This window comes from Trachemys scripta, chromosome 1, assembly GCF_013100865.1.
Source record: "Trachemys scripta elegans isolate TJP31775 chromosome 1, CAS_Tse_1.0, whole genome shotgun sequence".
Taxonomy (NCBI): domain Eukaryota; kingdom Metazoa; phylum Chordata; order Testudines; family Emydidae; genus Trachemys; species Trachemys scripta.
The window spans coordinates 65,644,902-65,666,413 of NC_048298.1; the positions used below are offsets into that span (position 1 = coordinate 65,644,902).

The window sequence follows — 21,512 nt, forward strand, 5'->3', positions numbered from 1 at the left end:
CACCAAGCTGGAAGGAGTTGTAAGCTCTTTGGAGGACAGGATTAGAATTCAAAATGGCCTTAACAAATTGGAGAATTGGGCTGACATCAACCAGATTAAGTTAAATAAAGACAAATACTACACTTCAGAAGAAAAGAATCTAATGTACAACTGAATAAGGGGGAATGGATAGGCAGTGGTACTGCTGAAGAGGATCAGGGGATTATAGTGGATCAGAAACTGAATATGAGTCAACAGTTGTGAAAAAGGTGCATAAACAGGAGTGATGGGTGAATTAACAGGAGTGGTGTATGTGAAACATGGGAACTAATTGTTCTAATCTCCTTGGCACTGATGAGACCTCATCTGGAGTACTGTGTCTACTTTTGGGTGCAGCACTTTAAGAAAGATGTAGACAAATTGGAAAGAGTCCAGAGGAGAGCAGCAAAACAACAAAAGGTTTAGAAAACCTGACCTGTAAGGAAAGATCAAGAAAACTGGACATGTTTAGTGTTGAGAAAAGAAAGCAGAGGGGGGACCTGATAAGTCTGTGATGGGTTATATAAATCTCGCACTAAAACTGAAGGGGTTAAAGAGCAACTCTGGACCCAGATGACCCTGCCCAGCTAGACCTGCAGCGCATGCTGCAGATGGAGGTGGAACTTGGAAGGGAAGTTAGACAATTCAGAAAGAGATTGACAAGGCAGGGAGAGGAGCCTGCCCTGATTGCTCCTGAGAAGGGATGCTGCAGAAGTCTCTCTTGGAAAGGAGACTCTACCTGCTGGGCCCAGACAGGCTGAAGGTGCAGTTAGTACTTTTTTCTATTATCTTTTTGCTACAGACTGCAAAACTTGGACAATACAGTGGGTCGAAGGAAGTGGCCAAAGGAGGGGCGCTCCTGAGTACTGGTCCGTTGATAACCTGACCTGAGCTCCCCTACCAACCCTGCTCCACACTAAAAAGGGACTGACCCCTAACCACTAGGCCACACTTCCAGCAACTGCCAGCATCACACTGTTTTCAAATAGGTTAAGGGTTGTTATAAAGTAGACAGTGATCAATTGTTTTCCATGTCCAGGAAAGTAGTAAGAAGGTCAAGAAGTAATGGCTTAATCTGCAGCTAGGGAGATCTAGGTTAGATATTAGGAAAAACTTACCAACTATAAGGATAGTTAAGCACTGGAATAGGCTTGCAAGGGAGGTTTTGGAATCCGCATCCTTGGAGGTTTTTAGACAAAGGTTAGCCAAAGACTTTTCAGGGATGATCTAGGTATACATGATCCTGCCTCACTGTGGGGGGCTGACTCTTGAGGTCTCTTGCAGCCCTACATTTCTATGATTTTATAGCAGCTCATCCTCCCCCTTGTCGGTTTTGGGGTTAGCTAGCACCACTAGCCTTACACAGCCGTTGCCTAGAGGAGACTCTGATCCCTTGTTTTGGGATGTTGAAGAAGTAGGCTCCTTGTCCCTTCTGACTCCATGTGCATCTTTGTAGGAGCTGGACACAGTGTAGTCCTAAATTAGAAAGGGTATTTGTTGAAGAAATTACTGTTCCACTTTTGTTATCCATGCAGGCAAACAGCTGAGATATTTTTTACTAAACACATCAGTATCTGAATTGTATAAGAAGTATGAACAGCTTTAACTTGCTTATTGCATTCTGGAAATGGAGGCCTGGAGCAGTAATAGACGGGCTTCAGGGATGTTAATTGTTTGTGTACATGAACGAGCTTATAAATGGTTGTTTTTGCAATCTTATTTTGCTCATTGAGGATAGCTATGTGAGTGCCAGAGAAAAGGAGGAAGAATGAATTATATTTTTTGTACCCACTCTATTAATACTTTCAGGGCTTGATATAATATGCCTTTAACAAACCATGAACTTCTCTCCTACTGAGCCACTGCATCCTGCCTACATTCAAAGTAAGCTGGGAACCATTATACTAATCCACTGTACCATCGTATCTCTAGCAAACACATGTAAATGATTGCTTTGAATATTTATTTTGATGCAAGGAGTGTTGAGTCTTTTATTTGGCAATGCATACAGCTAGGAGATTGACTTTCTCAACTTTGTTAAGAACGGTATAGCTATAGCGGTAACATTTGGCTTTGTGAGCCTAGAACACCCCAACAATCTCAGAGTGGTTCACCTCTGCGATTAGGATGGTTTAAAAACATGAAAGTGAACTGATTTTTTTGTTTTGTTTTGTTTTTAATCAGGTGCGATTATATGCAAGACCTGATGCAATCAGAAGAGGATCTGGGGACTATGCTCTAAATATTACAAGGAGACTCATTGAGTTTTATGAAGACTACTTTAAAGTGCCCTATTCTCTACCAAAATTAGGTAAGACTTTTCTGAGATCGCTGTTTGTCCAAGGGACCTCTATTCTAGAGATTAGAAAATAAGGTTGTTTTTACTGGTAGATTTCAATGTGAAGAATTTGGGGGTTAAGTTAGAAGGGACTTTGAACAGGAAATTTTTAAATTCTTCTAAAGAGAAGAAGCCAATTTTTCACCTCTTCCTCATCTTGCCTTTAGGTGCAGTTACTAAACAACAATTGAATCTATTAGGCATTGAGACTCTAGAGAATAGAAGCTTTGCTAATCAGTTCCTGCTTTCCTGATGCTCAGCATGTTGGGCCTCACTATCATTAGATAGCCCTCGGGTTATGTTTATTCAGTCATATGTACATCTTGATTGCTCAGCTGCAGAAGGGGAATAGAATTGAAAATAACAGTGGAAATGGGAAATTTACAACATTTAAAGAAAATATTTGTTGATTAGTGTAGGTTCTTAATGATGATTAATATATGCTTGACAATATTTCTGCTTATTGAAGAGACTTGTGTGAGCTTATTTGTTCAAGTGACCCAATTGTAAATGCTATAAAATTTTTTTCACATTTTTCCTTCCCTTCCCTTCCCCCCACCTCTCTCACTCCCTTGAATATTTCACACTATATTATTACATACTCCCTCCTTAAGAGTACGTTTGATCAGGATCCAGAAAAATTTATTGCTCAGCAACAAGAAGAAAGCTTGTATTTGATCTGAAGTGTTAGAGTTTGAACCACAGGTGTTCGTTCCAGGAGCTCAGGGCCTATTTCATTAAAGCACAAGCCTGCTGGGTAGCTTTATTAGTCTTACAACTAATGGTGTAGTAGATAGATAAAGTAATTAGTATTGTTTGAAGTGGGTGTTGCATGCATTTTAAATAAGAATGATGTGACTTTTTTGTCCTTTTTAAATGATGGGTTGCAAACAGTGCTCTGTTAAAGGCATGGATGCTTATAACCATGGAACGCTCCTCAAACTGCAGGTTACTATTTGTATGTACTTTCATACCTGACTTTAGTATTGCCCACCCAAGGAATTGTGGCACTAAGGTCTGATATAAATATTTTTATGGGACGTTGCTCAACCTCAGCTGGAGTAGTCAGAAACTTCTCCACATGACATGATAATGAATAAATCATGATTGCTTGACACTGGAAGTTCCAGACTCACTGGTGCCAAGTCGTTAAGAGAAAAAATGGATATCTTTCTTCCCTTTGAAAATTTATAATTAGCAAAGAGACTCAGATTATTATTTTAGGTAGTTAAAAATCTGGAAATAGTAGGTAGAGAATGTGTCTACTTCTGTGCATCTTTAACAATTAAAACATATAGCCTTTCATCTCAGTATGTTTTGCTTGTTGTTGTTGCTACACAGTGGCATATTGTGTTAAAATACTTCAGAGGATTGAATGCCTTCCAGGTTAGTCTATTTATGGGATTACACTATAAAATACTATAGTGAATTTGTAGTTTTTCCACTATAAATTATATAAAAATTTAATTTTAAAATGTAATACTATTAGGTTTGTCGTGTATGAAGACTTTGTTATGATGTAGTAATGCTATAGAAACTATAATAAGATGAGTTTATAGGATGAAAAACATAAAAGTATCGTACATACCGCCTATAACGTACAGTTTGTTTAGTATAAGTATGCTGGGGAAAATGTCAAAAGTGCCTTTGTGACTTACAAAGGTAAGTCTCGTTGGTTTGGATTCCTAAGTCACTTTGGCATTTTTGAAATGTTGCCCGCTATGTGTCTTCCAGTTCAGCAAAGTTGTTAAGCAGGTGCTTAACTTTAAACATGTGGGTAATGCCATTGATTTCAGATGAAAAAGGCTGCTGCCTTTTGAAAATTTGAGGACGGATGGGAATAAAAATGTGTGAATTGGAGCTCAACAGGAACCCTAGGGCAGGAACCCCTAGCATGTCTTCACTAGCAACATTAAAGCGCTGCTGTGGCAGCACTTTAACTTGGCTGTGTAGTCGCAGCAGCTCTCCCAGGGCTATAAAAAACCCACCTCCACGAGGGGAGTAGCTGCCAGCGCTGTCTACACTGGCACTTTACAGGGCTGAAACTTGAAGTGCTCAGGGCGGTGTTTTTTCACACCCCTGAGTCAGAAAGTTGCATTGCTGTAAAGTATCAGTGTAGACAGGGCCGGCTCCAGGCACCAGCAGGTGCTTGGGGCGGCCACTCCGGAGCGGGGTGGCACGTCCAGCTATTCGGCGGCAATTCGGCTGACGGTCCCTCACTCCCGCTCGGAGTGAAGGTCCTCCTGCCGAATTGCCGCCGCAGATTGCGATCGCGGCGTGTGTGGTTTTTTTTTTTTTTTGCGCCGCTTGGGGCGGCAAAAACCCTGGAGCTGGCCCTGAGTGTAGACAAGTGAGTGGAAGAACCAAAGTATAAGAGCTGTTATGCAATGGGACCAGCTATGAGGAAAACCCCAGATAATTTTTCAGAGATCCAACTGAGAAGAGATGCCAGAGAAAAGACTGCATTAGATGTGTCTGTGGAAGGAGTGAAAGGTAGGTGTATTAGGGAGAATGTGGTTGTAAGAGAAAACTGTTGTGCTATCAGAAGTGAGGAAGAAGTTTATCTCAGAGTCTAGTTTACTTCACTCAGTAAACTATTATTGCCTCCACTACAAATGCTCATAGACTCCAGTTAGAACTGGTTGAAAAGTGCCAATTACTTTATGTGGGAGTTTTTATTTTTAAAGAAATTTACTGCAAAACAATTTTTTCAAATGAAAAACCGAAACAGATTTTTTTAGATGTTTTCAGGGGGCAAAAATCAGTTTTTGCAGAACATTTTCATTTTTTGCACATTGAAAATTTTTACTGACTAAAAATTTGTTAATCAAAAAAAATGTTTGGTTAAAAGTTTCAATTTTTGGTTTTAGTTTTTTTTCCAGTGACACTTTTGGTAGAAATTTGAAGTTTTCCATGAAAATAATTATTTTGGCTGAAACCAATATGTTGTTTAAAATGTTTTGATAATATTTTGACTAACTTTAGCTACAGCTTAACTTGTTTTCAGTGTAATATGACACAAAATTACATACTGGAAGAGCAGTTATTGTATTGTTGTTAAGTGTTTTGCATGTTTCCTTTCATTCTCCTGTGCCATTGCGCGCTCTCTCTCTCTTTCTCTGTGTGTTCAGCTTTTGTGTTGTTTTCACATTTCAGAGTCTCTTCTCTTTTTTATGGAAGTGATGATGTAAGTCAGCTGGCCCACTGCTGTCCTGTAGTATGGTCTTCTGTATGCATTATTGCTGTCGTCTATGTTGTCATCAGACTGCCCTAAGCTTCTGTGCTGGTTAGGCCCATTGTCATGGGCTTTGATTTGTGCATTCCAAACTGGCTCCACTTATCTGAGCTTGCCTCAGAGTGGGCTAAGGTTCTTCATATGGACCAATGTGGCTTGCTATTGTGGTTGTGTGATTTGTTTTTGACTGTGCTTTTAACTGTTGCCTGTACACAAGGACAATTGTTTGCAAACACTATTTATGAAGTGTCTTTTGTGGACTGCTCCAGCTGTTCTGTGGCCTTTGGCACTACTTGCAGATAGATAGTAATGGTTTGGGATGTTGGCTCCATCTGCTACATCAGGTTGGACAAAAATAAATGATTAAAACAAAACAACACAGATTTTTTAATTTAAATTATGGGTTTGTTTTTTAAAACTAAATCTATTTAAAATTAAATTTGAAATTTAACAATTTATGTTAAGGCCTAAACTTATTATAATTTATTCAAATCATTTAAATTAAATACAAGAATAATATTAAGAAGTACATGTTTGTTGCAAAGCTATAAAGAAAGTCAAACCACTGAACTGCTAGAAGTTACTGGCTAAGCCCCTGGAACCAGAGTTTGTTGCAGTGCTAAACCAGCTTTTGACAGCAGTAGCCACCTCTGCAGATGCACAGAGACTATTTTTTTCATTTCACTTTATTCAACTCATATGCGCTGGGGAATTTTGCGCCAAAAAATTAAATTCTGCACACAATATTTTAAAATTCTGCAAAATTGGGCATATTTTATTTGTCAAAATAACACACTATAATCATGCCAGTTTCAGTTATCTTGGTAATTTCTTTCAAAATACCTGTCAGCAAGTATGTCTAATAATACAGACAAAAATAAAAGATTCAGGAAATGTTTTTTGACAAATAGATTCCTTACTAGGAAAATTAATACAGAACTTTGAGTAATAATTAATTTAAACTACAATACAGAAATGCAGTGCAGAGGCCTGGGGAGTCAGTGGTAATGGAGGAGCTGAGGGAGAGGGAAAGACCCTGGGAGTGAACCTGGAGGGCTGTTGTGTGTGGGAAGTATGGAGCAGTTATTTTTTGTGGGGGGAAGGGATTGTTAGGGAGTTGGGGAGTCTCCCCCATGCTGACCCTGACTGACCTCTAGCCTCTCCCATTCAGTCAGGCACGTGTCCCTGCACCCCTCCCCGTCCCTATGTAGTCCTGCAGCCTCGAGCCCCTGCCCTTTCAGCCCCTAGCTCAATGCTGTCACCCCACTAGACCTTCTGAACCCCAGTCTGTGTCCCTCCAACAGCCCTGTGTTACGGTGTCTTTAAAAAGTTTCCATGCCTTTTAATTTCTGTTTCACTAACCTCCTCATTTCTGTGTAATTGCCATTTCTGAAATTAAATGCTACAGTGTTGGTCTGCTGTAGTGTTCTCCCCACCACATTGATATTAAATTTAATTATATTATGGTCACTATGACTAAGGGGTCCAGCTATATTCACCTCTTGGACCAGATCCTGTGCTCCTCTTAGGACTAAATCAAGAATTGCCTCTCCTCTTGTGGGTTCCAGGACTAGCTGCTCCAAGAAGCAGTCATTTAAGGTGTGAAGAAACTTTATCTCTGCATCCTGTCCTGAGGTGACACATACCCAGTCAGTATGAGAATAGTTGAAATCCCCCATTACTGTTGAGTTTTTTATTTTAATAGCTTCTCTAATCTCCCTGAGCATTTCACAGTCACTGTCACCATCCTGATCAAGTCGTCAGTTATATCAATATAGTCATTTAATACGAGGCACTCTAGTTCACCCATCTTATTATTTAGACTTCTAGCATTTGTATATAAGCACTTTAAAAACTTATCACTTTTAGCTGTTTGTCATTACATGATGTAATTGAATGGGACTTCTTTTCATTTGACTGTTTCTCATCAGACACTATCTGTCTTTTATCATCTTCCATATCATCATTTTATCATCTTCATCACCTCTCCTCCTTACTAGGACATAGAGAATCTCCATTAATAGATCCTCCCCTAAGGGAATTTTCTGTCCGAACCATGTGCTCCTCCACACCTGTAGGCTTTCCCCCTGTCCTTAGTTTAAAAACTGCTCTACAACCTTTTAAATTTTAAGTGCCAGCAATCTGGTTCCATTTTGGTTTAGGTGGAGCGCCCATCCTTCCTGTATAGGCTCCCCCTTTCCAAAAAGTTTCCCCAGTTCCTAATAAATCTAAACCTCTCCTCCCTACACTGTTGTCTCATCCAAACATTGAGACCCGGCAGTTCTGCCTAACTAGCCCTGTGCGTGGCACTGAAAGCATTTAAGAGAATGCTACCCAGGGCCGGCTCTAGGTTTTTTGCCGCCCCAAGCAAAAAAAAATTTGGCTGCTCTCCACCCCAGCCCTGGGCTCTCACCTCCCCACACCAGTGCCCTCCCCTACCCGCACCCCCTGCCGCCCCATCCCTGGCTCTCTCTTTCCCCCCCACCTACACCCCCTGCCGCCCCAGCCCTGGGCTCCCCCCTAGTGCTGACTCCATCCGTCCCCGCCTTGCCTCCAGCTGGTCTGGCGCTGGCAGGGTCGGGATAAGCAGCAAGGTTCCCGGGCCACGCCTCAGCTCAGGGTCCCTCCAGCCGGAGCTACCGCCTCCAGGACTGGCCATGACCCGGGAAGGCAGAGCTGGGGGACCGCCCTGACAAGGGACTGAGGAGCCAGGGCAGGGTAGCCCGAGAGGGAGTGGAGCCCCAGAGAGTCGGATGTGGGCCCCGCACAGCAGCGCCGTGCCCCACCCTCTATGGCCCCGCTACTGCTGCTGCTGCTTCTGGCCTCCCTGCTGCAGTCCCTGGGTGGCTTGGGCTGCTTTGCCCAGCCCCGGCTGCGGCGCTGGGGGGCGGCCGCCCTGCGGCATCTGCAGGCGGCTCCCTGTGCCCCGCGGGGCAGCCCCCAGCCCAAGTGTCCCCCGCTTGGAACCTGCCCGGCCCAGCCACAAGGTGCGGGCGCTGCTCCCCCATGGCGCGAACCGCAGTGGTTCCAGGGCGCCCCCCGCGCATGACATGCTAGGTTTTTGCCGCCCGAAGCAAAAAAAACCCAAAAAACAAAAAAACAGATGGCCGGAATGCCACCCCTGAAAATGTGCCGCCCCAAGCACGTGCTTGGTTTGCTGGTGCCTAGAGCCCGCCCTGATGCTACCATGAAGGTCCTGGACTTTAATCTCTAACTAGCAGCCTAAATCTGGTTTTCAGGACCTCTCTCCTATCCTTCCCTATGTCATTGGTACCTACGTGTAACACGACCACTGGCTCCTCCCCAGTACTACACATAAGTCTATCTAGATGTCTCGAGAGACCCGCAACCTTCGCACCAGGCAGGCAAGTCACAATGCGGTTCTTTCAGTCATCACAAACCCAGCTATGTTTTTAATGATCAAATCCCCCATAACTATTACCTGTCTCTTCCTAATAACTTAAGTTCCCTCCCCTGCAGGGGTATCCTCAGTGCAAGAGGATACCACATCATCTGGAAGGAGGGTTCCAATTATGGGATCATTTCCCTCTGCTCCAGTTGGGTGTTCTCCTTCCCTGAGACTTTCATTCTCCTCAACAGCACAAAGGCTGTCAGACTGGGGGTGGGACCATTTTATTGTGTCCCGAAAAGTCTCATTTATACACCTCTCTGTCTTGCTTAGCTCCTCCAGCTCGTCCACGCTGGTCTCCAAAGCCTGTACAAGGTCTCTGAGGGCCAGGAACTCCTTGCAGTTAAGATATATAATTATTTAAGTAAGTGTGTGTGTGTGTGTGTGTCTGTGTACACAGAGAATATCCTTCTGGTTAGCAAAAAGAACTACTCAATTTAGTGTAAATGTTATATTTAGTTTCAAATCAACATCTTTTAATGGCTACCAACTAATGAGAATAAACCTTTCTTTAGGAAAATAACTAAAATGTACAAATACAAAACACAATTAAAATGTATTATGTAAATCAGGATTTCCTGCTTGCTGATTTAAATCATGATTAAAATTGGTGATTTAAATTGCTTTGATTTAAATCAATCCACTCTGCTGAACATGCTGTTTTTCAGACTTCCATGGCCTATGGCGGCTTCTGTGGAATTTTTATAGAGTCTCTGGCCTTCCACAGTTACCAGAGAGGATGAGGATGGGTTGCAACAGGGAGCTTAATAAATGTAAGGATTTCATGGTTAGGGAGTTCTCTAGTTACCGCTTAAGACATGTCTCTTTGTGTTTATGTCCTCACCCTACATCATGTCAGAAGTGAGTGAATCCTTCTCTCTAAAAAAGGAGTAAAGAAAAAAAAAAAGAAAGAAATCCACCCCTCCCCACCCCCTGCCAGAATGGTGAGTGAGTAGGGAAAGTGGAAAATCAGGCAGGAGACCTATTAAAGCTGCAGCAGGAAGGTGGCAGAGCTCTGTTTCAGTGCAGTAATGGAGCCTATAGCACAAATGACTTTGTTAGAGAAGCTTGATTTTTGGCAATTCAGGCAGCTGACCTTCCTGGATCTGTAGATTTGAGCAATTTTGTATGGCTTCTGGTTTAATAGGGAAAGCACAAGAAGATGAGGTAAATGCCCTAATGTTTGCCATGGGTGGTGCGGCTGCTGCTATCCTATGTGCTAAACTTGTTACTAATGAGAAAAAGAAAGAATAGTCCAAAGTGAGAGGCTTTTGATTCCCCTTTCATAGGCAGACAGAATATGATTAGGGTTGCCAGGTGTCCAGTTTTCGACCGGAAAGACTGGTTGAAAAGGGGACCTGGCAGTGTCTGGACAGATGTACTGACCATACACCAAAAGTCTGGGTACCATGGATGGGGAGAGGCGCTGGTCATCAACCCACACCAGCCCCTGCTCAGCCGGGACTGCCTCCGACCTGCAGGCAGGCAGGCTCTGCATCAGGCTGCAGTTCTGTCCCAGCCCCAGAGCAGAGGGAGCACAGCTGGGAGCGGGGAAAGGTGGTGGAGAGGATCCAGTGAGGGGGGGATGGGGGGAAAGCAGCAAGTGACTGGGGGGGGGGGAGAGGAGAGAGTGTGCGTGGGGCTTTGGAGGAAGAGATGGGGCAGGGCCTTGTGAGAAAGAGGTGGGGTCTTGGGGGAGAGGGAGGGTAGGCAGAGGTTTTTAGAAAGTTGGCAACCCTAAATATTATACACTTCTACCCCGATATAACACGGTCCTCGGGAGTTAAAAAAATCTCACCGTATTATAGGTGAGGCCGCGTTCTATCAGGGTAGGGAGAGGAATCCCTCCCCGCCCCAGCTCACCTCCGCTCTGCCTCTGCTTCCTCCCTGAATGCGCTGCCACCGCTCCGCTTCTCCCTCCCTCCCTTCCAGGCTTGCCATGCCAATCAGCCGTTTGGCCCGGCAAGCTTGGGGGTGGGGGGGGAAGCGGAGCGGCGGTGTCACGCTCAGGGGAGGAGGTGGAAGTGAATGAGCTGGAGCAGGGAGCGCTTCCTCTGCGCCCCGTTACTTGCTGCGGCTCTTCCCGGGTCCCCCTCGCCCCAGCTCACCTCCGTTCTGTTTCCTCCCACAAGCGCGCAGCAGCTCCGCTTCTTCCCCCTCCCCCCCAGGCTTGCCGCACCAATCAGCTGTTTGGCATGGGAAGCCTGAGAGGGAGGAGAAGTGGAGCTGAGCGGCGTGCTCGTGGGAGGAGGAGGCAGAGTGGAGGTGAGCTGGGGCAGGGAAAGGTTCCTCTGCGCCCCCACCTTACTTGCTGCAGCCCCCCTGCCCCAGCTCACCTCCGCTCCGCCTCCACCTTCTTCCATGAGCGTGCTGCAGCTCCGCTTCTCTTCCCTCCCAGGCTTGCCGTGCCAAACAGCTGATTGGTGCAGCAAGCCTGGGAGGGAGGAGAAGCAGAGCTGCAGCACGCTCGTGGGAGGAGGCGGAGTGGAGGTGAGCTGGAGTGGGGGGGCCCTGGGGAGGGCTGCAGCAAGTAACGGGCGGGCGCAGAGGAACCACTTGCGTTAACACGAATTCGGATATAACGTGGTAAAGCAGCCCTGTCCCCCGGGGGACCAGCCAGACACCCAGGAAAGAATTCTCTGTAGTAACTCAGATCCCACCCCATCTAACATCCCATCACAGACCATTGGGCATATTTACCGCTAATAGTCAAAGATCAATTAATTGCCAAAATTAGGCTATCCCATCATACCATCCCCTCCATAAACTTATCAAGCTTAGTCTTGAAGCCAGATATGTCTTTTGCCCCCACTGCTCCCCTTGGAAGGCTGTTCCAGAACTTTACTCCTCTGATGGTTAGAAACCTTCATCTAATTTCAAGTCTAAACTTCCTGATGGCCAGTTCATATCCATTTGTTCTTGTGTCCATATTGGTACTGAGCTTAAATAATTCCTCTCCCTCCCTGGTATTTATCCCTCTAATATATTTATAGAGAGCAATCATATCTCCCCTCAGCCTTCCTTTGGTTAGGCTAAACAAGCTGAGCTCTGAGTCTCCTTTCATAAGACAGGTTTTCCATTCCTCGGATCATCCTCATAGCCCTTCTCTGTATCTGTTCCAGTTTGAATTCATCCTTCTTATACATGGGAGACCAGAACTGCACACAGTATTCCAGATGAGGTCTCACCAGTGTCTTGTATAACAGTACTAACACCTTCTTATCTCTACTGGAAATACCTCGCCCGATGCATCCCAAAACTGCACAAGCTTTTTTCACGGCCACATCTCATTGGCGGCTCATAGTCATCCTGTGATCAACCAATATTCCGAGGTCCTTCTCCTCCTCTCTTACTTCCAACTGATGAGTCCCCAGCTTATAACAGAAATTCTTATTATTAATCCCTAAATGCATGACCTTGCACTTTTCACTATTAAATTTCATCCTATTACTATTACTCCAGTTTACAAGGTCATCCAGATCTTCCTGTATGATATCCCAGTACTTCTCTGTATTGGCAATACCTCCCAGCTTTGTGTCATCCAGAGACTTTATTAGCACACTCCCACTTTTTGTGCCAAGTAATAAAAAGATTAAATAAGATTGGTCCCAAAACTTGATTGCTGACGAACACCACTAGTAACCTCCCTCCAGCCTGACCAGTCTCCCCTTTAACCAGTTCCTTATCCACCTTTCAATTTTCATATTGATCCCTATCTTTTCCAATTTAACTAATAATACCCTATGTGGAACCGTCTCAAATGTCTTACTGAAATCAAGGTAAATTAGATCCACTGCGTTTCCTTTGTCTAAAAAATCTGTTACTTTCTCAAAGAAGGAGATCAGGTTGGTTTGGCACGATCTGCCTTTTGTAAAACCATGTTGTATTTTGTCCAAATTACCATTGATCTCAATGTCCTTAACTACTTTTTCCTTCAAAATTTTTTCCATGACCTTGCATACTACAGATGTCAAACTAACAGGCCTGTAGTTACCCAGATCATGCCCCCCCCCCTTTTTTTTAAAAAATAGGAACTATGTTAGTTTTCCAGTCATACGGTAGAACCTGAGTTTACAGATTCATTAACAATTCTTGCTAATAGGCTTGCAATTTCATGTGCCAGTTCCTTTAATATTCTTGGATGAAGATTATCTGGGCCCCCTGATTTAGTTCTATTAAGCTGTTCAAGTTTGGCTTCTACCTCGGATGTGGTAATATCTACCTCCATATCCTCATTCCCATTTGTCATCCTACCATTATCCTTAAACCCCTCATTAAAGACTGAGGCAAAGTATTTGTTTAGATGTTGGGCCATGCCTAGACTATCCTTAACCTAGACTCCATCCTCAGTGTTTAGCGGTCCCACTTCTTTCTTTGTTTTCTTCTTCTTGATATGGCTATAAAACCTTTTACTATTGGTTTTAATTCCCTTTGCAAGGTCCAACTCTACATGGCTTTTGGCCTCTCACCTTATCCCTACATGTTCTGACCTCAATGAGGTAGATTTCCTTGCTGATCCCTCCCATCTTCCATTCCTTGTAGGCTCTGCTTTTTCTTAATCAGCTCTCTGAGATGCTTGCACATCTAGCTTGGTCTACAACTCCTGCCTATGATTTTTTCCCCCTTTCTTGGGAGGCAGGGTTCTGAAGTAATTCCAGGCCTCCTCCGCTTTTAGATCCACAAGTTCTTCAGTCCAATCCACTTCCCTAACAATTTCCTTAATTTTTAAAGTTAGCCCTTTTGAAATCAAAAGCCCTAGTCACAGACCTATTTTTGTTTATCCTTCCATTTAGTTTGAACTGAATTAGCTAATGATCACTCGAACCAAGGTTGTCCCCTACAATTATTTCTTCTATGAGGTCTTCACTACTCACTAAAACCAAATCTAAAATGGCATCTCCTCTTGTTGGTTCAGCAGCTGCTTGGTGAAGAAATCCATCAGCTATTGCATCCAGGAAAATCTGAGCCCTATTATTATTACTAGCACTTGTCCTCCAGTCTATATCTGGGAAGTTAAAGCCTCCCATGGTCACACAATTCCCATTCGTATTTACTTCATTAAAAACATTAAAGAGGTCTCTATCCATATCCAGATCAGGTCCCAGTGGTCTATAGCACATCCAAAGCACTATCCCAGGGGGAGGCTCTAGTAGCTTTCTTCCCCAATGTGATTTTTGCCCAGTCAGATTCTGTCTTATCCATTCCATCACTTCTTATTTCTTTACAGTCTACCTCATCATTGATATACAATGCTACTTCACCACCTGTGCCTTTATTTTTGTCTTTCCTAAACAGCACATACCCTTCAATACCTGTATTCCAGTCATGACTAGTATTCCACCATGTTTCTGTTATCCCTATAATATCTGGGGTCACTTCCTGCACCAGTAACTCTAGTTCATTTTGTTATGATCATTTAGTCTAATATTTCTCTGGTGGCTGATGAAAGGCAAGCCAGGGGGTTGGGAAGCACTTGAAAATTTATTACAGTCTAAAGTAAAGAATCTTTCTGCCCCATTCCCTGCATACCTTTGCCCTTCAAGGTCAAGTATTCTCTGTCAACCTCTTGAAATATACATACAAATAAATCATGTAGGCCTCTCGTTGTTCATTGATATATTTTTCATTCTTACTCTTATAGTAAATGTAAGTGGGTGGTAACAATTATTTTGAATAAAGGGTCAACAACCTGAAAGGACTGAGAAACACTGATGTAATCTGACCTCCCGTATATCATAGCCCATAGAATATGAACAAGTGGTTCTTGCATCAACGCAATAACTTCTGTTTGAGCTATAGCTTATTTTTTTGAAAGACATCCAGTTTTGATGTAAAGAATTCAAGTGAAAGAGAATTCAGCATGCCCCTAGGTAAGTTGTTTCAGTGGTTTTGGGGACTGACAACTGTGTGGTGGTGTTAGCAAGAAGAGAGTGTGTGGAGTTTGTAAGGGGCTCTAGGGAGGGGAAACAGAGGCAGGAGGTGGAAAAACCACCCCTGATTGAAGAGGTGCTCAAAAGTAGAGCCCTGGGAAGGACTATTTTTAAATCTTGCTCCTATTCTGCCCTGTAATACCTGCATTGTTTCTTCCATTTTTGTTCTACTCCTACCTGCAAAAACCTTAAATCCTGCAAACCCTTCGAGAGAGATTCTCCCATGCTACTAAAAAAAACAAAACAAAAAAAAATAGGTTTTTATATTTAGGGCTGTCGATTAATCACAGTTAACTCATGCGATTAACACAAAAATTAATTGCAATTAAAAAATTAATCGCTGTTTTAATTGCTCTGTTAAACAATACCAATTGAAATTTATTAAATATTTCTGAATGTTTTCTACATTTTCAAATATCTTGATTTCAATTACAATGCAATACAAACTGTACAGTGCTCACTTCATATTTATTTTTATTACAAATATTTACACTCAGACAAAAGAAATTGAAAAATGCAATTCACCTCATACAAGTACTGTAGTGCAGTACTCTTTATCGTGAAAGTGCAACGTACAAGTGTAGATTTGTTACATTGTTTTGTTTTTGAGTGCAGTTATGTAAAACTTTAGAGCCGACAAGTCCATTCAGTCCTACTTCTTGTTTAGCAAATCACTCAAACAAGTTTGTTTACATTTGTAGGAGATATTGCCGCCCTCGTCTTGTTTACAATGTCACCTGAAAGTGAGAACAGGCGTTCTCAGGGCACTGTCGTAGCTGGCATCGCAATATATTTACGTGCCAGATTCGCTAAAGATTCATATGTTCTTTCATTTTCAACCACTATTCCAGAGGACATGCGTCTATGCTGATGACAGATTCTGCTTGACAACGATCCAAAGCAGTGCAGCCTGCTGCATATTCAATTTCATCATCCGAGTCAGATGCCGCCAGCAGAAGGGTGATTTTCTTTTTTGGTGGTTCGGGTTCTGTAGTTTCCACATCGGAGTATTGCTCTTTTAAAGACTTCTGAAAGCATGCTCCACAATTCATCCGTCTCAGATTTTGAAAGGCACTTGAGTGCTGTAGCTATCTTTAGATATCTCACATTGGTACCTTCTTTGCATTTAGTCACATCTGCAGTGAAAGTGTTCTTAAAATGAACCATATGTGCTGGGTCATCATCCGAGATTGCTATAACATGAAATATATGGCAGAATGCAGGTAAAACAGAGGAGGAGGCACACAATTCTCCCCCAAGTAGTTCAGTCACAAATTATTTGATGCATTATTTTTTTAACAAGTGTCATCAGCATGGAAGCATGTCCTCTGGAATGGTGGCTGAAGCATGAAGGGGCATACGAATGTTTAGCATATCTGGCTCGTAAATAACTTGCAATGCTGGCTACAAAAGTGCCATGTGAATGCCTTTTCTCACTTTCAGGTTACATTATAAATAAGAAGCGGGCAGCATATCTCCCACAAATGTAAACAAATTTGTTTTTCTTAGTGATTGGCTGAACAAGAAGTAGGACTGAGTGGACTTGTCAGCTCTAAAGTTTTACATAACTGCACTCAAAAACAAAACAATGTAACAAAAAAAATTACATTTTTAAGTTGCACTTTCACGATAAAGAGATTGCACTACAGTACTTATGAGGTGAATTGAAAAATGCAATTTCTTTTGTCTTTAACAGTGTAAATATTTGTAATAAAAATAAATATAAAGTGAGCACTGTACTGTTTGTATTGTGTTGTAGTTGAAATCAATATATTTGAAAATATAGAAAACATCCTGTCACGAGGTCACTCACCAAATTGGCATCTCCTACTGGGCGTTTCGGGAATTAGCTTAGTCCCAGCAGATGCGCCCTCAGGTGGTGGTGGCTCTCGCATCCTTGCCTCCACCTGCAGACCTGTTACAGCTCCGTTCCCTTGGTGTCTGCTTCATGGCACAGCCCTCCGGCCGTGTCACCATCTGGTTTTCCCCACTTCTGGGGGACTCCTCCAACAAGAGTATAGCCACTCCTCGCAGTGGCTTGGGAGTCCACAGCTGGGCCGCTCCTTCAGCAGCTAGTGGGGTGGAAAGAGGGAGGGGCAGGGACCCTGCAAACAGAAGCTTCCTCCTGTCTCTTCCTTCCAGCTCACTGTTTCTATTCCCTGGGCCACTTCCCTACAGCCTCAGTTCCTTCTGCTCCTGTCTCTGGCTCCATCTCCTTTGCCCTCTTCCCCAGGTCTTGAGCCTGTAAGTCCCAGCAGCCCACCAGGAGCCCTGTAGAAAGCCAGTCTTCTCCCTAGGACTCCCTGCAGCAGACTAACTCACTCTCTGGTCTGCAACTTTCTTTTATATGGGCCATCTGGGCCCTGATTGGCTGGTCCAGCTGCCGCCCTAATTGTCTGCAGCTGCCGTGGTAATTGGCTGTTTCCCCTGCAGCCACTCCTTTGGCTGCCTGTTGCTCAACCTCCCTAGGCTGGTTTTAACCCTCTCAGGGCCAGTGCGGGGCAGGTGCCCCATCACACATCCAAAAATATTTAAATAAATGGTATTCTATTATTATTTAACAGCGCAATTAATCACGATTAATTTTTTAATTGCCTAATTAATTGCAATCAGTTTTTAATCGCCAACAGCCCATATATATATATATATGGAAATTCAGTCACAATTTTTAATGACTACAAGAATAAATAAAACTTCCTTAAACCATGTAAAAATACTTTAACTCCTGTTAATAATAGACATCAAATCCCTTTCTATCCCTCCCTTAAATTTAAGTATTAAAAGATTTGAAGTGTTTTCCCACAAATTACTGCAATCTGTTTTTTGTATTTTGAGCACCCAATACTGCCCACAACAAAGTACATTTTACCCGCTCCCACTATTATGGCAGTGGGTCCTGTGGGGCCCATGGGATTCCAATCTTGCTACAGCGCACTGTTCAAGAGGCAGCTGCTCTGTTAATAACCACCATGAAGGGTGTGAAGAAAACCCCCCAACCCCCAGCTACTGGGATACAGTGGCTCTCTGTCTACAAACAATGCTTTAAAATATGAAATAAAATGAAGAGTTATTTGCTGTAACCAATGAATGGGTAATGTGATATGATACTTAGAAAGAATCAGAAATCATTTTTCTTTTAGGGCTTTTGTGTTTTATTGATATACAGTATTTTTAATTAATAAGCCTAACCTTGTTCCAGTAATTATTGTAATGTTATTTAAAATGGGGATTTTAGCTGTTTAGAATTTTCTAAAACGGAATCTGATTTCTTTTTAAAGGTCTTGGTATTGCAGAAGACTGATTCTCTGAAACTCAAGCTGCAGAGCTGGCCAGAAAGAAAGAAAAGATACATATATAAATACAGCAGCTTTATTTGGAATAAAATAATGGGCATTGGTAGAAATAATCCTCTTTTGAGTGAAATGTTTTGTTTTCATTATGCCATTTTGCTAGCCATTGCCACCAACCGCACTTGGCTAATCCTGGCGTGATTAGCAATCCAGACCTTGCCAACAAAGAAAGTATCCTATCAAAGTTCAGATAGCAAGATAATCTGCAGTAGAAGCTCAGTGTCTGTGAGCCTGTATTAAAAGAAAAGCGACCAAATCCAAATAGCATTCATATTGACTTCTCAACTAAATCATCTTATGAGGTCAGTAAGACTTTTAAATAGCTTAATAAAAAAAATTAGGATGGGTGACATTTGTGTTTATGAGTGTAACAGGGTGGCAGATTGTACAGTGCTTCAAGGGGATGCCAAGGCTGTTTTGTAGAGTTATTTTGATGCCATGTGCTCGAACACTGCTTATGGATGCAGAGGCATTTTTGGTAAGACTCTTTCAAGTTACATCAGATGTGTCCAATTAGTGCCAGGCTAGGAGAGTAGAAGCGGTTGGGGCCATTGGCAGAAATAGGGAGGTCTAGGGAATCTCAAGGAACAGCCTAACTCAGGTCTTGTCTACACCACAAGGGTGTAAATTTGAATGCTTACTAGAGTGGTGTGCACTAAGTGGCCGATGTGTTTGAAACAGGACTACTTTAAAGTAGATTAGGGAACTTTTAGTGCCTGACAGCAGGATCTATATGGGCCTATTAGTGTGTGACTCACTAGTGCACACTAGAATTTTCACCCCTCCGGTGTGGACTAAAGCACCCTGTAGACAAGCCCTCTGGGAGAAAGCATGGGTTGAGATTTGTGTTCTTTGATCTTAGCAATAAAGGCAAACCCCAAGAAGGGAGGGTATGTTCGGGATTTATGGGGGGAGTAATCTAGTCAGAGAAATGTGGGAGCTTTTACCTGTTAACAGAGGTAAATCCAAAATACTTCTAAAGATAACCATAGGTAAGGTAATTTTCATTATAGCTCTTTCACTGTGCTCCAGCAGACCTCTCATCCCTGATTAGAAGGGTTATCATTTCTGAGGCTGCCAGTGATTGTCTTTTTGTTAGCTTAATCAGGGCCCTTCTTGACCAGAAACTTTCAGTTCTTCTGAATGTCAGATTCTGATTCCAGCTGTAAAATGGTATAGTTGCAATCGTAGTTCCCCTGACCAAGTTCAACTTTAGAACCCAGGGTTTTTAAATGAGGCTATTGTAGATCCTGGCTGCCCTATAAGAACTGAGAGTTGGGAGATTTTTGGCATAGACTTTCACTAATGGATAAAAGCTGTAAGTTTTATGTTCATCTTAAAGAAAAGGTGCCAGTGGAAGCACATGTAGGAATATAACCTTAGGCCTTGATCTTGCAATTATTTCCATGTGAGTGTGGAGCTCACTGGAGGATGAGGGCCTTAGCTTGTCAGATGTTTAGGGGAGGGACTCATCATATATGTTTGTATGGCTATTATTACCATCATATGTATACTAAATCATAGTAATAATCCTGTCACAGTTAACATTATTACCATCATATGTATACTAAATCATAGTAATAATCCTGTCACAGTTAACATGTGAAAACCTGTGTTGTGTTGGGGGAAAAACACACATATGAAGGAACTGGAAGGGCAGAGAGAATTGTACCACTGTGTTAGGGTATCAGGACTACACAGCATTCATGAAGAGTTGTATGTATATAGATATCTCTACTGTAGAGTGACAGCTGCTGAGTCTGGAGGAAGACTGGGGCTCAATAGGGTGTGGTTGAACCAGGGAATGTTTCCCTTGAAAAATAACAGTAATATATGTGGTACGATGAAACAGTAACACAGATGGTTTACATTAAGTAACTGAGGTATTGGGACTAAGAATGTACTTGTATGGGCCACAATTTGCCAGAATTAGATGGACACAGAAAGCAAGGATACAATATTTCTATTCTTTTTTTTTTTTGTATTTTGATGTAGATCAGACAGCTCAGATAAAACACAGCCCTCACACATATACCCTCTCTCTGATGTAAAAGTAAAACCACTTATATTGACTTATGCATAAAACTAAGTCAGTATTTGCTCATGTGACCCTTTGCAGGACATGCAAAATTTGAAATCCAGTCATGGATCTCTTTAGCAGAGTAAAACAGTGTAAATTCAGCTCCGCTGAACAGTTTGAGGACAACTCCATAGTTTGAACTTCAGCTGGTTCACAAACACATGTTAAATTTCAGCCAAACTTTAACCAAGGTTGATTTCAAGTGCACTCAAGTTATGAATCAAACACCTTGTGTACCTCTAGTTTTGTGTGCCTGACCATTTTATTTCATACAAAGAAATTTGCTTGGGAATGGATTGTATAAGTGAGTTTGTTTTTCTTTCACATGATAGAAGTTTTTATACTTTTCAGTGTTATTTTCATTTTGCACCCTCTGGTGGTAAAAGCTAATGGCCCCATTATATTATACTAACATCGTGAAAAAAGAACAAGACTGAGCCAAATTCAGAAATGAGTCTAAGGAAGTTTAAAGGGAGTTATAAATTGATGTAATGGACACCTTCTTTCAGACCTGCCCAAACATGTTTGCTAACCAAGCATAGACTTCCTTAGACTCACACTCATTTACCACCATATAACTTACATCACACTATCTAATGATTTCTGAATTTGGCTGACTGAGACTGTTTCTAAGTTGGGGTGACTCACATGCCAAATGTCCAGAAGAGAGTAGCAAGTGGAGGGTATAAGAATGTTTAAGTTAAATTAGTTTGCATATCAGTTCCAGCTCAGCAGGCAACTACTCCTTCATCTTTTACATAGCAAGAAGCCACAAGAAAGTGCATTGCACTTTGAATTAATTTCTGCTCATTTATCCTCCTGTAAATAGGTGTAAGTAGGCCTAAGAGAGTCTGATTTTCACCATTTTATGCATGGACTCTAATTCTGACATTCAAATTTAAAATGGAGTCCAGGTTTTGTGGCTGTAGCACTGAATAAGTGTTCCTGTTATACTTAGCATTTTCAATTTTAAAAGGACCTTGTTTCCTAGGGATATCTCATCAACTTTGTGACAAAGTTTGTTTTCCATGAGATGCAGGTTTGAAGCCAAAAAACGTGTTTCTCTGAGAACCAGAAGCTTGACTTTAAAATAGGCATACCAGAAGTGAAGAGAAAGTACTTTATTTAACTTGCAACTATAATACTTACCGG

General features: G+C 42.4%; 1 protein-coding gene across 2 annotated transcripts in view; it reads left to right on the forward strand.

Annotated features, from left to right (window-relative positions):
* TRHDE (thyrotropin releasing hormone degrading enzyme) overlaps positions 1-21,512 on the forward strand; it is a 302,627-nt gene that overhangs the window by 60,899 nt on the left and 220,216 nt on the right. For both annotated transcript variants that reach the window (XR_004645855.1, XM_034771582.1), the window contains exon 3: positions 2,203-2,329. Coding sequence is in view for 1 of the 2 variants with exons in the window: in XM_034771582.1 (XP_034627473.1) it covers positions 2,203-2,329 (127 nt within the window). In the remaining variant the exon portion in view is untranslated. The remainder of the gene's footprint in view (positions 1-2,202; positions 2,330-21,512) is intronic.